The following is an 18,056-nucleotide window of genomic DNA, read 5'->3' on the forward strand; positions in this document are numbered from 1 at the left end:
ACTTGCAAATGTAAATGATCAGTACTACACGATAAAAGATATGAACAAACTGTGATTTATTGGTATGACTATTACACTTACATTCATTGAACCCGGACTATGACTTTTAGGAACCTAGAATAGGCTTCTTTTTGCTTATATTGGTCCCATGGTGGAATACAATATCAATTAGAAGAGGATACGATCCTCTTTAAGCCTTGCTTCCTCTCAAGGTTTCTTCCTCATGCTCTTAGAGAGTTTTTCCTTGCCACAGCCGCCTTTAGCTTGCTCACTGGGGGCTAGAACACTGTAAAGTTGCTTTGTGACAATGGCTTGTATAAAGAGCGATATATAAATAAATTTGGTTTGTCTTATAACCTTCCATAATTCTCTGAAGTGAAATTGAGAGAGAAATTTATGACTTAAAATTATATACAAATACAATAATAAAGATTTAAAAGAAATAGACTTTTGTCAAAACAAAACCCTGAGATGTGAAAAAGAAATGCCTGCCCAGCAGATATTAACAACCAGCTAACTGAGCATCATGCCGCAGTATCTCGGGTTTCAAAGCCCTTTGATCAGGCTCACCTCTTCTTGTTACCACTGAACTGCATCTCAAAAATGCACTAAGTGAAGAAGAGCGTGAATCATTGCCCCACATACAGAGGCGTTAACAACATTCAGCCTGCAGAGCTATGAGATGCAGAAGCTTTTGGGCCATTTCTGTGAAGGCGCATCACAGAAGAAGCCATGGTCGAGCACATTTAGAGCGTGCCTGCGGAAAGACTGGGGCACAGACTTAATCAGCATGCAGTTAGAGTCAGCCTTACATAATATGCAGCACAAAAACACAACGAACTCGAACTTGTACAGATTCACACTTGTGAGCCAGTGCCTGTTTTTGCTATTTTGTTTTTTTTTGTACAGAGCAGGCGAGGCTATGTTGGGCTTCTTTCTGCTGGCTGTGGCAAGAGGCTGGGGTGTTGGGGTGTCAGGTTGGGATTGTCTTTTCTGGGCGTTCCTCTGGATCCAGCATTCCCCTTTAAGACCTACACCTCCGCACTGCAGTCTCTGGCGCTGCTGGGAACATCGACACACCATGCGGTTAGGGTATACGAGGAGCGCTTACAGATGACCTCACAGCATCCTGCACCAGGGCCACGATTGGATCAGCCCACTGTGAAACTGCCTAACAGAGACTAGAGCAGCATACGCTTCACATTTGCTGTGAAGAAAAAAAAAAACCAGACTGACACAATAGCTTGTCATTCTGTTAAATTTCTTGATTATACTCATTGTGCTTAGCATCATGATGAGGTTGGTTTTGAGACCTGCTCTGCATTGCTTCATCTTCAATTAGAATGACTGAGTGGTTTTATCTCATGTTGTGTCGGGACTGTCTGGCTCAAAATAAAGCAAGACGCCATCCTCCCCCATGCCTCGGGGTGGGGGTGCTTCCTGACATCTCTGTGGCATCTCCCTTTAGCAGCTGCAAGCATGGAGAGAGAAACTAGATCAAGTTTGACATTTGCTCCCCTAACAAGTGACAGCAATGAAAATAGTGGTGATCACGAGACATCTAGCTCTTTCAGGAGAAGCTTGCCAAGGAACCCCACCCCCATGAAGCCCCCAGGGGTTCAGGTTCCACTCCATCCAGTTCACCTAGCGTTGCTGCTTGGCTCCGGAGCACGCAGGCGTGCAAGAGCCAGCAGGCTAGCCATTAGATCTGTTCATCGCATTTTGTCAGCAGGGGCTGGCATTTTTACCTGCTGCAAATAACATTCTAGCTGTTTAGTCATGTAATCTGCCAACTGCTACAGTGTTAAAGTTGCATTAAGCAGCAGTTTATGGATTTCGGCATATTCCTAGGTTGTCTTTGGTGATCACATGGCCATCCATACAGCAGAAGCGTATGAGTCCAGTGTGTTAATGTGCTTAGAGGACTGACTGTTCTATGTACAGAGTCATCAAAATATAATGTAGGTTTTAATTTACAGCATCTCAGGGCAGTGTCAAGATTTGTTTCTCAATAAACAGAAGGTCAACCACATACCCTTAGAAAGGCCCTTACAAAAAGAGTTTGGCCACTAAGAAGAAATATGCACTATATTTCTCAAAGGATGGATAAAGGCATGTTTGGTCAGAGTGAATTCTTTGCCAGGAAACATCAGCCATACCATAACCCAAATCCGACAATTAATCAATGGCCAGACCATACAACTAGCATCTGCCATTCTATTTATCGGAGGCTGAGCAGAAGTCAGAATTTACAGTTTACTTCAGCATGGAATTAAATGTCATCATACTCCTATGTGAATTCACACAATTTACGCTATCACCACCACCACCATCATGATCATCTCATCATCTCCTCTCCCAATCATACTAAAAATTGTCCTTGTTCAAGCAACATGTAATGTATGCATTGTGGATGCTTCCCTGAAGAGCACCAAAGTCCTGTCCCTGCAGCTCCTTGAATTCTGGAATTGTACTTACATTCTTTTTTGTAACTGCTCCCAACAGCTCTGTGAATAAGAAGATGCACCATGCACACACCTTCTGCTTGTTGGTGTCAGTAGCATGCAGGGCCATGGCAGTCTCCTGCCGCACACCCTCCAAACAGGAGGCCGTCGCACACACAACGCCACTAAACGCATTATTAATGCATTGCTGCCTTGTCTGCAGGCAAACTGGGCAACCGCGTCAAAACCCCAGCTTCCACGGCCAGGCCAACAGGCGTCCCTTAGGACAGCTCAATGGAAATTAATTCACACAGAAATATCACACTGCGGTGTGAGGAAGAGAGAAGAGAGAGAGAGAGAAAAAAAACTCTTATCGCAAAGCGCCAACTAGGGAGCCAGACAAAAGGAGCAATCTGTGGTAAAAAAAAATGGAGAGCAGCAGGAAAAGGAGGGTCCGTGTCGCGCACAGGACCCATCGCCCTCCTCCACTGCTGGAGCGTATCCCTCTCTCCTCTCCTCTGCTCTACCATCCTCTCTATCCCTCAGTCCCAGCCATCATTATAGCCTCCAGCTTCCAGGGGGGTTGGGAGAGAGAGTGGGTGATCACCAGTCTGACTCTTAGGAAAGAGAGAAGCACCTGATGTAGCACTGGAGAATAAATAAATTAATGATTAAGAGCATGAGAGTGAGAGTGAGAGAGACAGAGAGAGAAAAAGAGCAGGAAAGGCAATGAGAGAGAAAGACAGAGAAAGAAAGAGTGTATATCTGTGCAGCAGACTGAAGTCAATTGCTGGGGTTCTGTCATCGCACAGTGAGCAGTCAGCACTGATAATCTATGAGTTAAGGACATTAAGGACACTCCTGAATTATGGTGGTTGATCAAACTCCAGCCTGGGGAGACAGAATAGGGATTGGAAGGGGATCAGGAACCAGCAGCGAGAACTACTGGATTTACTGCTGGGTGGCTCCTCAAATTATCACTCCCTTTGTTGGCTCAGTCCTTGTCTAAAGACAAAACAGTGCTACACAGCCTCAGTAGTATCTAAGGAAGGAGGAAGAAGAGAAGAAACATGTTCATGCTGTGAAAACCCCACTTTTGTCCTCCTGCAATGTGACTAGCTTGAATAGGGGGAAATGTAAAAATTTCATATCTCCGAATGTCAAATACTGGGAAGAGGTCTCTGGTTGCCATAGAAACCGTAAGGAGCATGTACTGTATTTATCAGCTCCAGACGCACACGCGGGAAAACCAAGTTGGGTTTCTGCTATGTGAAGTGTCTGTGAAAATAAGAGATGTTGGAAATTCACATGGGAGTCTCACTCCAAACAGAGCACAGAGCAGCAAAACAAGGTTAGAGGGGTTGATGAAATCATCAGAACGATGACATCTCAATCAGTTATGGTAGTTCCTCTCGACAAGAAATGTGGGGTTGTTCTGTCAACAGGGAGGTCAATGAGGATGCATGCTTCCATTTCAGTAAAACCCAAAACTACAGTGTATAATGTTTTGCATACAGCAGGAGCTGCCGAAAATAGTGTGGCAGAACCCCAACACATGGGATGATGATGATTTCAAAACAGTCTGATGCAAACATCTTTGCTCAAACTGGCTAGGGGGGGAGGCAGGAACAGAGTAAGCGATTCTAAAAATAATGACTCAAAACTGAGGCAAAACTTTCCCCATCAGCCTTAAAAAATAATACAGCCCAGACCAGTACTCCCACCACTCCGCACAGCAACACTGCCGCTGCCTATTGTTTGACACAATAGCGAACGTTGCGTAAAACAAAGCTTGCCCATTGTATTGTCCACACGCAATGATTCATCACAAGAGTCATCACACCCGCCCCCAGCTGTTAGGTAGTCCACCCCCACACACACCCAAAAAACAAACACAAACACCCCAATCTCAACAATGCCTGCAACCACGGAGACACCACACAAAGAGGTTCTAATCTGTGCTCCAACCCTTGCAATATTCACAACGCAAGTCCTTTCCAATGACCTATATAAATCTTTTTTTGTTTTAGTGACCTATATAAATTGGATGAAAAAGGACTAAAGCGGTGTTATGGCATGAGAGCAAGCTGAATGTCACCGTGCTCTACGGCCACGGCAAGGGTATGCAGATACTCATCAGTGTCCGTGACATTTGTAGGCGAGGTTCAAGGAGATATGCCAACCACACAGTGATGCCCCCATTCCCCATTCGCCCCTGGCTGAATTTGCATAACAATGAAGATGTTCACCAACCTTGACAGGACCCGTTAACTTCCTCATGGCCCGCCTTACACATGCACCTCCCAATGGGCACCAGCCACTCCCCTTCTGCGCTGCAGTGCATTCTGGGTGGCTCCTCAGCCACCGAGTTGTTGACGCAGGTCCCCGGCACCTCCAGGAGCTGCGAGGAATCCGATCCAGTTATAGTATCCGGGAAGAAGGCCAAGTTCTTCACCACGTGGGGGCATTTCTTGTAGAAGACGCGAACGGACACAAGAGCAATACAGGCACCCAGGTCTTGGAAGGCCAGGTAGAAGCCTTTCTTTGTGAGCGGCCCCACATCCCTCACTTCCGTGTTCAGCTTCATGACCCTGTCTCCAAGATCAAGCTCCGTGAAGCTCTCATCTGCTGCGATGGTGTCAATTTTAGTATATTGGCTCTCACGGATGTTCCTGTTGTCCTCGTCATTGGACTCATAGTAGAACACGTTGAAAGTCTCCTTGCAGGTGCCCAGGCCGCCAGGCAGGCTATTGCAGTCCCTCAGAGTGAACTTGAGCTCCACAAACACCCTCTGGGCACCTTCGTTTAGGATCCAGTTGGTCTGCAGCCAGTTGTTCTGGTTGTGTTCCATCACCCTGCACACCTGATAGGTGTGAATTGGGGCATAGTTTTCATCTACCTCTCCAATTTCTTCCCACTGAAAAACAGATAAACAAACAAACAAACAAACAAACAAACATCATAACTGGTGCTTGTGTTGCAAATACTTAATTTTTTTTTTTTTTTTTTATACAAAGCTAGTTTAGTTATAGTTTAATTAATCTCTTAAATTCGAGGCTTATTACCCATTTTATATTCTTAAGATATATTATTCAGTAACCACTGCTAATTAATCAGACACTAACATGAAAGATGGAATAAAACTAAATGACATACAGTTCATAAACAATTATGTCAGGAACTACTACATGAATGATGGTTTAGGTAAAAAGAGCAATATGATTTAAAAAAAATAAAATAAAATAAAATAAAATCAAATCAAATCACAGTATATTATTTACTGGTCTACCACGACAATCACTGCAGACAAAAGAACTATTCATTTTTTCATTTTTTAGTTATTTTTTGTTTAGCTCTATCGCTATGACAATCCACTAGGTAGCAAAAAGATTAGATAGCAATATGCTACCTGTAATCCAGGAGACCAGGAGGTCTTAACCATTTAACAAAGACAGAGCTCAAAATGTTCCCTAAGAGCCCAAGCAGTTCTCCACGTTCTTCAGTGGTACAATCAAAGACCCCCTGCGATCCTCCTAAAGCACCCCATTAGCTTGGGTGTTCTCGCAGCACCAGCACCACTGTAGCACTGAGTGCCTTTCTTCATGCACTACTACTTCTGCCTCTCGCGACCCAGAGGCTGAGAGTTCCAGCTCAGGGGGCACCCACAGGTTTAGTTGAGAGCACAGCCTGCATGTCAGACAGGGGTGGGGAGCAGGGACGTTCTTAACAGTCTCTGGCTCTGCCAAGCTGGGCCCTTACATCATAACTGAGCTAATTGCTGTGGGCAGTGTGGGGAGGTGTTAATGGAGCTGCAAGTAAGGAGCAGTGCAGAGGGCTCTGAACTTTTCATGTTGACAGCACTGTGTCATCACAACCAAAAAAAATTCAAACAAACAAAAACCCACATCCAATACCCTGACTCCTGGGGATTTGGAAAGTACCTCAACAGAGTGAATCACACAACACCCTGCCTCGCAGACCACCCTGACTATCCTGATTCAGCCCACAGGAACAGCTGTCAGAAGTGGAAAACCAAAGCAGCTGCATTATTGCCTATATATGCATGCTGATCATTTATGTTTCAATACAATATGCTTTCAGTGCAGTGTCACAATAACAAGGGAGCAAAATACTATATATACACATAATTTCTGAGTAGGTTGTGGACCGTACCAGTTGTTTAATGATCATCATTGTAAAAAGATGTAATGTGCCATACCACCTTTACCTGTAATGGGAAATTGTATTTAAATAATAAGAAAAAAAACTTCAAGCCTCCAAATGCATCTTCTAAAATGACATCTTAATGTCAGCTTTTATACACAACACTACCTATTTTTCATAGATGCGCGGACATGAGCTGTATGAGCCATTATCCTTGTTATAGTTTAACCACATTTCCCTCTGTCAAGATTTACCATGAATGTGGTTTAGAAAACACATTAGTAGCACCCTACTGTCCCCACCGCCCCCCCCACTCCGCCCTCTACAACACCACCCCGCCCACCCTCTCTCCATAATCAGACCCTGTTCACGACAAATTTCCATTTCATTCCAGACGGCCAAATGTCCACATTACTGGGTTTGAAGCTCACCCAACCATAAATGATTATATTCCTCTAATAAACACAGGAGTCCTCTCAGGTGGCCCGGCTGGGATACATTAACGTGTGGAGTACAAGGGGGCTTGTGTGTGTGTGTGTGTGTGTGTGGTGTGTGTGTGTGTGAGTGTGTGAGATGGGGGGCACACTTATAAAAATCTCAGTGAACCACAGCAAATGGAATCCTTTCATATTTCTATAATGCTCCAGTCAGCCTGGCCATGTGCAGACAGGTCAGCAGACGAACCAGATAATGAGCACCTCCTCCCTCTACCCCTCCCCTGCCCCAACCTTTTTAGAGAGTTAAGACTAATTAAAAATGATGAACTATAACAATACTGTTTTTTAATACACAAACAAGATGGCTATAAAAGGTAATGGTTAATGACAAGTGTTCATAACATACATAAGGACACCATTATTAAATTTCTATTTTTTATTATTAACTGAATTTTTGCAGTTGACTGGCATTTATACATATGTAAGTATGTGTCCTAACTTGATCAAATTGTTTTATTAACTGCAGCTCTGCCCTTTCAAAGTGTTTTTACTGTCTCCTGTCCTCAGTTCAAATTGTCTAATATAAAGTCATTTTCATTTAAATATTTAAGCATATAAAACCAGTATGCCTAAATAATATAAATGGTACACATTTGGGGACTCTGCACTAAACAAACCAAAGAAAGGCTGCTCTTCCCTGAGGCTTCACCCCCGACCTTGTCCACCCTCTCACGCGTAAAAATGGAAAAAGCAGTGACTGAATTAGAAGTCTAGTCTGGACTGGATGAACCAGTGACCTTGGCCCAGTGCTGCATGCGAGGGGCCAAATCCTATTACTGTTAGCCGCACAGGGGTAGGAACAGGTCGGGTCTGGCTTTAACTCTCTCTTCAACGCTGTCAGCTGCACGCTGGGGTGTACAGCAGAAGAAACACTGCCTCTCGGCTGTGATACGCTCTTCTTGATCTAATTTACTGCAGTAACTACATTACATGACATTTGATGATGTCGTATCAATGCGACACTGGTAAAGAATTACAGCGCAGGTCATTTTAACATCTGTGGCTGGAATACAAGGCAACTTCAGTATTTTGAGCAAAGCAAGTAAAATCAGCATAGTGTCTGATCATAAAACACTCCTAGAGTAGTTTCACATGGGAATTCCTATTACTTAGTGGAGGTGTCAACCACAGAGGCACAGCAGCACTTCAGGTACAATTTAAGAAATGTCTCTGAACCATCACCATCACCCCTTTCAGTTTCATCCCGAGCTGAGGTCCTGATCTCCGCTCTAGTGAGTCCCCCGCTGAGGCGCTCTCTCCCCCTGCCTCCAGATCCCTAACCTCTGCTGGTTTACCCTGCTTATTTGCAACAGCTTTTCACCCTGTGAAAAATGTCAATTCTCCCAGTGTGAGCTCGTGTGTGCCCAAAGCACAAATTTATCCACACACTTCAAACTTGGCTGTTGTGGTCCCCCTGTCCCCCTCACCACAGCGGCACCATGCAGAGAGAGAGAGAGAGAGGAGTGGGAGAGGGACAGAGTGAGAGAGAAACTGGGAGAGAAAAAAAGAGGGATAAAGTGCAAGGGAGGGAGAGGGAGAGAGAACACTCAAGCCTCGACCCACTGACTTTGATCTAATAACCGGTCATTACCTCCAATTTTCCAATAGCCATTAGTCAGACACCTAGCTAACCCCTGTCATTAAGGTGTACAAAAAGGGGGGGATACACAGAAATAATGAGGAAAGCTTAAAATTGACTCCCTGTGGTTACACTATCCAAAAATTAAGTGTATGTATGTGTGTTTGTTTCCAAGAGGGTTGATGCCTTGGCATGGAGAAGATCCTCTATCGATGGTCACATAAATGTCTTTTCCCCTTTGGTTATCCTGGAAAAAAAAGAAACAGTGTCTGAAGCCAGAGGTGCCCTGGGCCAGCACAAAACCCGGATTTAGCTGGACTGTAAATCACTTGGTCGATTGGGCAAAGCTGGGCTCAGTCCAACGCTCTGACAGCGCTTACAGAGGCACCACGCAGGTGCTGAAAACAAACCATTTCAACAGGACACTGCTGTTCTAAGATTTATCTCTCAATAAACACAGCTGAATGTGGACAGACAATCGACTTCAAAATGTGCAGACGTACAACAGAGCCAAACTGTCTCTCAACAGCTGCTAGGCTATACACTCAATTGACCCAATTATACCAGAGCCACTGTACTCATGCACAGTCAACCAAAGAGGATTACAGTCAACAGCACTGTGTATGATCGAGTTAAATGTGCATTCTCTAGTAAATTGACAGGGTTTTCCCCCAGTGAGTTCCAGACCAGGGCATATGTCATTGCCCTGCAGGGAAAAAGATAAATGTTCTGAAACATGCGCAGAAAATTAATTGTTTTATTTTTAAACAAACAGATGTAGAATAATTTGACCTCCATTCATTCCTGTACAAAATGTTAGTAGTTTTGTTATATTCTATTTATCATTTTAAAAAAAATCTCACACAGCATGCTCTAGGATCTGCATAACAAAGCTGTTTTTGTGTTCCACACTAATTGTGTTGGTGTAGTGACATATCACATGCCATACCATTTACACCTCTACCACCTGCTGGTCAATGTGCTGATGTAATGGTAAATTTACTTAATTTAAGAGGACACACTTCTTGTCAAGTTAACAATTGTCAAGTTGTTGTCACCAATATGTTGAGTATAGCCTGAATAGAATGAGAGACATGGATGAAGAATTGTAAAAATGTAAGTTTCTCCATGATTAGTTTATCAGTTGCAATGAGAGCAAGAGGGCAGCGATAAATTGAGTGATCAAACTAATGACTTATTTTTCAAGCCAGCACCAGGTGATGGAGAAAGCAGATGAGCCTTTATATTGTTTGTGTTTCAATTGCTAAAGCTTGTGTTAAACAAATGTGTTTAATGAACATACTATGCTGATGACTGATGATGATCTTCCATTCAAACAAATACAAGCATTCTGAAGATCTCTTGATGTTAGGAAAACTGAAAACAGCTCACTGGTTTAGAATCGATCTCACCTGCTAGGGCTCTGTCTGTTTTGTTACAAATTTAAATATGCTTTTGGGTCGATACATTTGGACTACTGTAACACGCAATTTCCTGGTCTAGCAAAGAACTCTCTCTTCATTGCAGAGTGCAAAACGCTGTGACATGAGAACAAGGTTGCATGTGTCACCTTTTCTCACACAGCTGCACTGGTTACTTGAATCTTTCCAAATTGATTTTACCATATTCTAAATGACTTCAAATGCCTTTATGGTCTCATCCCACTGCATCTCAATTCATTGTTTGGCATTGTCCTGCAAGAGCTCTCAGATCTACCAGCAGCAACACGCTGCTCATACCTGCTACGAGACTAAAGATCTGCCAAGCAGCCTTTTCACACACTGCCCCTAACCTGTGGAATTCTCTTAGTGGCTTCAGGGCTCTTGGCACATTCTGTACACTCTGCACAGAATTATGACCATATCATCATTTTTATTCATATTTTCCCAACTCCAAGTCTTTCAGAGAGATGTGGCACTCTTAAAATTGCTAGGATATTGTGAAATCACAGAACCATCAAACATTTTGTTGCAAATAGTCAACAGGGTCACAAGAAACGTGTTGGAAAAAAAATGATGCAAATTAACTGCCAAAGATTTGAGAAGAATCAAGCATAAAAAGTGACCAGGAACCCATTATCCTCCAGTGCTGTCATATTCCAGAACTGCTACCTACCTGGAGTACCCAGAAGTACAAGGTGTTCATTACTCTAAGACATGGTCAAGGTTAGGAAGGCTGAAACCTGACCACCACTGAACAAGACACATAAGGTTAAACGTCAAGACTGGGCCAAGAACTATCTGAAGACTTTTCAAAGGTTTTATGGACTGATCAGACGAGAGTGCTTCTTGATGGACCAGAGGGATGGGCTCATAAGCTCAATCAGTAACGGCCACAGAGCTCCACTTTGACTCAGACGCCTGCAAGGTGGAGGTGGGGTACTGCTATGGGCTGGTATTATTGAAGATGAGCTAGTTGGACCTTTTTGGGTTGATGATGGGCTCAATAACTCCCAAACCTACTGCCAGAAAGACACTTTCTTCAGGCAGTGGTACAGGAAAAAGACTGCATCTTTCAAGAAGACCATGATTTTTATGCAGGACAATGCTCCATCGCATGCATTGAAGTACTCCACTGCGTGGCTAGCCAGTAAAGGCCTTATAGATGAGAAAATAATGACATGGCCCCCTTGCTCACCTGACCTAAATCTGCTGAACAGTGTCTGGGAGGCTGTGGTTACTGCTGCACAAAAAGTTGATCGTTAACAGATTAAGAAACTGACAGACTCCATGAATGGCAGGCTTATGACTGTTATTGAAAAGAAGGTTGGCTATATTGGTCACTGTTTTTCTTAAATGTATAAATTGTTTATTTGTAAATTCTGAGTTTGAGTTTGTTTATAATTCTCACTTTAAGATGAAAATAAACAAATTTCCATTTTTCATTTAGTCGCATAATAATTCTTCACACTAATAGTTGCCCTATAATTAAGCACACAGATATTCAAAACCTCACTTTTACTTCTTTAAATATTCAGTTTTGAGGTTTATTATTATTATTAATAATAACAACAACAATAATAATAAAAATAAATAATATTAATGTATTAATATTAGTTTATTATTAATATTATTATTGTTGCTCTTATTATTATTATTATTATTATTATTATTATTATTATTAATAATAATAATAATAATAATAATAACAATAATAATACGTTCTTACTATTGTTTTTATTGATTTCAGTTGGTCAGTTGCTTAACATTAGACATTAAATGTTAAAATGTCATGAAATGGACATAAACAAAGTACAGCGTATTTGAAAAAAAAAAAAAGCGTGTGCTTGTTTTAGTTCAACTGTGCAGCAAATCTGACCGCTTCTGCTTACCACGCACCCATTCAAAAACAGAATTTCATGCACTTTCATCACCTCATCCATTAAATCACCACTTACAGCACAATCTTGTTTTTGGCTAAAGCCCTCCATGCTGCTGCCGTGTGTTGTCAACAGGCAATAAAGAACCAAGACCACATGGATTCGCCTCAGCTGTAGCTGAGAGTGACGTGAGAAACTGCCTGAACCTTGCTTGCCATAGATATATGCCTCCCCATATGTGTCGTGAGCCTTATATCATGCAAGAATGTTTATATTCCCATGTGAAGGGGTGATGTTCATCTCCACAGCAGGTGTGCCAGGGGCTTTAAAGGTTCATTGTTTGCAGAAGGGGCTGGGGTGTGTGGTGTGCATTGGGGACATGGCAAGGGTGGTCAGGTGCAGGTGCACACAATGCACTGCCTCTCCCTCCACTTGCCTCCACCCAGGCAATCCATTACCAAAGGAAATCTGAATTGAGCTGTGACAGGGAGGTGTCGGCAACGGTAGCGGTAGCCTACACAAGTGCTCAACAAAGGGCATGGGTAGACCCTGGGGCCCCAGGTATGACTACGGAGAGAGCAGGCCGCAAGCAGAGGCATGATGGGGGGTGTCGACAAACACTCACACAACAGACTTGATCCTAAACATAGACGTGAGTCTAAACACAGGGCAGGCACCTTTCCGCTACAATACACAAACATGGACAGTCTAACAAAGCAGCTTCCTTTTTTTCTTTGCAGCCTGTGTGCAGATAGAAGAAACACATACACACAAGCGCTCACACGTCCACACACACTGTCCTTTGACAGATGGCCCCATACATAATCATATTCAATGCTTTGTTAATGAACTGTACCAACATACTGGGATATACTTGATGGCATCATGATCAGATGGTGTGATGATGATGACGTCCTTTGTTTTGCTGTGATTTAAAGTTTGTCTGTGACTCACCAACTACAAGACAGAGCTGAAAATGGCATCTCTTTTTGTTCTGTAGCTTTATATAGCTTTAGTTTTGCTAGCACCGTGTCAGACAAAAGCCAGACACTCAGCATCCTAACAGCATGTTTGTTCTACATCACCAAACTATGTATCATATCAACTCATATAGTTTTATATAGTTTTCAGCTCAATACAGTTGCTACTGTGTTACTGGAAAAAAAAAAAAAACCCTACATATTCTACACAGGAAAAACAGTGTTAAATTAACAATTTCAGTGTTTGTATAGCTGGGGTTCAACCATCTGCTGTGTGTGGACCTGTCTGAAGGGCAGTTATAACAATTTAATAGTACCTCATCATTCAACACTGATTACATTCAGACATGAAATTAGAACAGAGTTTAGAGGTAGTGTCCCTTTAAGAACAATAAAGCTCTCTCTCGCTCTCGCTCTCTCTCTCTCTCTGACGTGTGCTTGTTCTATTATTTTTCACTTTGAATCTGTCTTTGCCTCACTCAAGGGAATTGGGAGACCTTGAGATGTTATCCTCAGCCCAGTCTTAATGCAGTGCTCAGCGAGAGCTGGTGAGAGAGTGTGCAACTCACCCCGTTCTTCGGGTAGGCTATCCATCCTAGGTCACCCATTACAGAGCGCGAGTCCAGCAAGTTCACTGCAAGAGAGCAGCACATAGGGAAAAATTGTTTATGAGGCTGCAAGGCTTCAGAACACAGCAAACATTTGGTTCTACATGACACCTAGTGCACCTACTACAGATCATCATTTCTTAAGTTTGTGCCAGATACATCATCCAAATGAAACATGCATGTTGTTGGGGAAAATGTTCTGAGAAAATTGTTAAACATCTGGGCTATATATTAAAATAAAAAAAGATAAAAAGAATAACATGCAGTCTTCATGGTACAGGAACTGAAGTTTAATTATTTGCTTGGGTCAACAACTTTTTTGTTGTTCATTTATTATGAATTATGTTTTTAAACCCAACGTGATACATACACATGTACAATACACTCTAAAAGATAAGCCACATAAGACTGTCACTTGCAGTTCACCTGTGAATTTAGAAGAAAATTCTATTTTAGCCACCATGGTTTCTTCCAGCTGGAGAATGACTAGAGCTACTGCTAATTAGATGATCTCTGGACGACCTCCGATTGTCATTAAATTAAGCTTTAATCAGAGGTTATGCAGCTGCACCATTTAGCAGGTGTGGAACCATTTACTGGCATCGGCATGCAGCATTAGAAGCAGCATCTCAGTGAAAACACCCAGCAGATATTGGACAAGCACAGTGATGGTGAAGGGAAGGATACACTTAGCATATGGTCAATAGGGTGAAGGCAGAAAAAATAACTCCAATACTTCAAACACTTGGAATACATGAGCAAAATTACAATCATAAAACACAGCAACCATAAGCATGACATAAAATATATGAGGAGGTCCCTATAATGGCAGTTTTTTTTTTTAAATAGCACATTCATTAAAAAAAAAAAAAAAAAAAAAAAAAAAAAAAAGTATGTTGTGCTTCATTGAGTAATGGTTCACTGGGTATTATAGCACCACTTAAAAGCATTAAGACATTCTCTATGCTTAAAGTTCACTAAGTGAGTTTTGAACATATCCCACTAGAATGACAGTTATTGGTGTACTTGTTCTATTTAAAATGAAACATGTCCTGAGGAGAATCACATAGCTCTAATTAGGACAAAAAGCACAAGTGTAGAGTACTCATCTAGATCATGCAAGGGAGGTTGTGTCCATCCTACGGCAAATACAAAGAAAAAAAACGACAGTCCGATATGCAGCTCTTGACATTGTTTTACCTTTAAATGAATGATAATCAGATACTAGTGTGTGACAGGGTAATCTGCAGGGGACAAAGAGGAATGGAGGCAATCATGCCTCCACACATGACAAAACAATTTGCTGGCAAAGAAAGAAAGAAAGAAAGAAAAACAAACAAACAATGTTCTGTGGTCTAGAGACAAAGTAGACATAATAATTGAAAAGAAAAAAGAATTCAAACAGCCAGGAAAAAAACTGTGCACACTGCAAAGGAATGTATCAGGTTAAAAGGTCCAAATGCAAATGCACAATTGCGATCATCTCCCTATCAAGGCTGCATGGAGTGCTTCGTTGCTCCCATTCACATCAGCATGGCAGAGTGGAGCAGAAGGTCACTGCTCTCCAAATCAGGGAGTTTGTTAAAATTCCGCCTGGGATAAAGCCATTGTGACTTTCGAGAGGCCGTTATCCTCCCTCATCTGCCATGCTATTGTGTGTGCTGATGGAGGCACCCAGCCATCCTGTGCCCTGCCTCGCTCCGTGTTTCATTGTGCCATCGTCAGCGCACAATCAATCATGCCCTCCACATACCTGTCACGCACCATCCATATGCCAGCTCCAACCGCTCATTTGAATATTTACATATTCTATAAGAGGACATGAAAGCACTCTGACTACATGACAAATTGGCATACATCAATTATAACTGAGAACTTCTTGACATGTTCCAAGGCAAGAGATTGTGTAACACAGCTCAGAAAAGTGCACTCTTTTTGTATAGGCTTCTGTGAAATTAAAGGCATTTGTAAACACTGTACTTCACCACAAGCGCTCTTATGCAAAGCTGAAGGACTGGGAGCACACAAGTCAGTTATATAGGTGTGTAATGCAGAAAGTGTTACAGAGATGCCAGTGTGTGTCACATGCTGACAGAAATGCGTCTTTGAGAGAGAATGTCTTATCCTCTTCGCCTTTGTCTCATTCCTCACTTGTACTTGATTCTGTCTATTCTTCATACATAAAGTCAGCTATTTTTGAAGGAAAATGTTGCTGACTATATTTTGTACTATATACTGCACAAATATTAGTGAAATATTGGCATATCAAAAATTAGGGTACCTTATTTCTTATGCATTATTTCAAATCCAAAAAGCAAATTTTAAAAAGTGATTTTAAATTAGTTATAATAACTGATATCAAAACAGCAACATGAGAAAGGAGTTTTACTGCTTCAGACAGTTTCATATACATTTTTTTTATTTTTCATGAAAACGAATTGTTTTAGTCTTTAGTTAATTAAGCTTGTGCATAAATGACCGTGGGAACACATTCTAAACGTTTAAAGTAAATCACTATGAACGAGAACGCGAGACAGCGCGCAACATATTATAGGATAATGCCGTTAGTTGTTCATATAGAATGAACGGGAGACCAAAAAGAACAATTCTTTCTCTGCGCCTCTGTCTAGTCGATTACGAGAGAACAACGTTCGCTCGCAGTTAATTTGAAGGCACCTTTCCATACGGACTTAGAGGTTCAGAACACGTGGTGACATAAGAACTTTTCCCCCTTGACAGTGTTGTGCATAATCTTAGGTTAGTTGGTGTTGTGGTGTTTTCTTTCATCGTAGAAAACCTATAGTGGGGAGGTAACTGGTGAATCTGGACCGTCTAGTTTAGCACGCGCGTCAAATGATCTCTGGCGAACAGTGAACAGTTTACAAAGAAGATATGACAGGAGAATCGCTATATCAAGCATTATTTCCACACTTACTGAAATACGGGGTGGGAGGTGATGTTCCCATAACACTGTCACCAACACCAATTTAAAATATAAAGCATCCGCTTTGAGTAATACATTCATGCCCACAAAACCTAAATAACAGACATCGCGTTTTTGACAACTACTGTAGGCTAATATGCCTGCTCTCGCAAGCCGTTAAGCTTCAAACGACTTTATACCTGACTTTATATCATATCCTAAAATACAGCGAAGCCTAAATGCATTTCTTACCTTCGTTACTAGGAATGCATAGCGTTTCCAACACTGCGAGGCTTAAGAAGAAAATCCATACTTTTAAGGAAAGCCGTTTGAAATAACTCCACCGTGCATACATACTCATCACTGAAAATATAATTCAAATTCGGGGCGAAATGAATGTGCTGAAATTTAGGCTCAGTACTAAATCCTTCCCACGGAAGGTATCGGAGACAATAGCGTCATTGACAATAATTAGAAGAAAATAAATACGCATTTGAATGCTGTGTCTTGGAAAACTAGTGGAACCTTGTTTGAAGCTACCGAGCTGTCGGACGCCGCCAGCCCACAGCAGGCGGGGGCGGAGTAAAACGGGGAGCGCACTTCAATACGCACGCATAAGTCATTGTCAGCATGTCTGACATGCTCAAAAGGTAATTCAATTTAAGTTGCTGTTTTGAATTAAAATACACGATTACACACTTTTTAATACTACAAAATGGTTCTAACAGTTCAAAACATAACGTGAAACAATGGGATCGAAGCTGTTAGTACCTAAGCATCCGCCAGGTGTTTACAATCTTAACCAAGTTAATCAAACATTTGTGCAGAAATTACCTTACGGCTTTTATCCCCAACCTTCTAAATTAAAGTAAGATAGCCTATAAGACGATATGTTACTAAAAATTAACCGTTCATTCTGTCACTTGGAATCATTTATCATTTATCGATTAACATTATAATGTTTTAAGTTTATAGTGCTTTATTCACAATAGTAATATAACTGAGTCAGAAACATTTCCCCTTTTTAGGTGGTTTGCAAATGTGGTCGGACTCTGCAGCTGACCAATACCGCTCCGAATCTTTCATCTGAGTGATAACGGTACATATTCCCGTGCCTTGTCCTCTCCACACCTCCCACGCTTTTCAAAGCTTGCGCTCGTTCACCAGACGCTAGAAGAGGAACGCGTCAGCCAGCGAAAATCGACTCTTTCTATTTGAATTTGTAAGATCGAAAGTGACAAGCTAAAGATCAGAGCAGTGGCTTTGTCCGCAGACATCAACAGAGATGATAGAGGGAAGAGTGGGCTTTAAAAAATTAAAAATTATTCTAGCATCTGTGAATGCTATGAAGTTTGGGAAATCTTGGCATTTAACTCTGAAATTCGTTGAACCAATTAAAGGAAAATGATGTGCTCAAACTGAAAATAACTACAGCCATGCTTACATATTGCATATGAAACAAGCTATAACAGTCCTTTACTTTTATCAGTACTAGACAAGACACACTATGACCTAAACTTGCTTTTATGTAACCTATTCAGA

The 18,056-nt window shown here is 41.8% G+C and overlaps 1 protein-coding gene across 1 annotated transcript in view; it reads right to left on the reverse strand.

Moving 5' to 3' along the window:
- Positions 1–17,006, reverse strand: part of LOC113577616 (ephrin type-A receptor 5) — a 51,987-nt gene extending 34,981 nt beyond the window's left edge. Inside the window, exons 1-3 of the mRNA XM_027010368.2 lie at positions 16,767–17,006; positions 13,553–13,617; positions 4,698–5,361 (exon numbers count right to left, since the gene is read on the reverse strand). Coding sequence (XP_026866169.2) covers positions 4,698–5,361; positions 13,553–13,617; positions 16,767–16,875 — 838 coding nt within the window. The 5' untranslated portion in view covers positions 16,876–17,006. The remainder of the gene's footprint in view (positions 1–4,697; positions 5,362–13,552; positions 13,618–16,766) is intronic.
- Between the last annotated feature and the right edge of the window lie 1,050 nt (positions 17,007–18,056).

The sequence above is a fragment of the Electrophorus electricus genome, chromosome 17, assembly GCF_013358815.1.
Source record: "Electrophorus electricus isolate fEleEle1 chromosome 17, fEleEle1.pri, whole genome shotgun sequence".
Lineage (NCBI taxonomy): Eukaryota > Metazoa > Chordata > Actinopteri > Gymnotiformes > Gymnotidae > Electrophorus > Electrophorus electricus.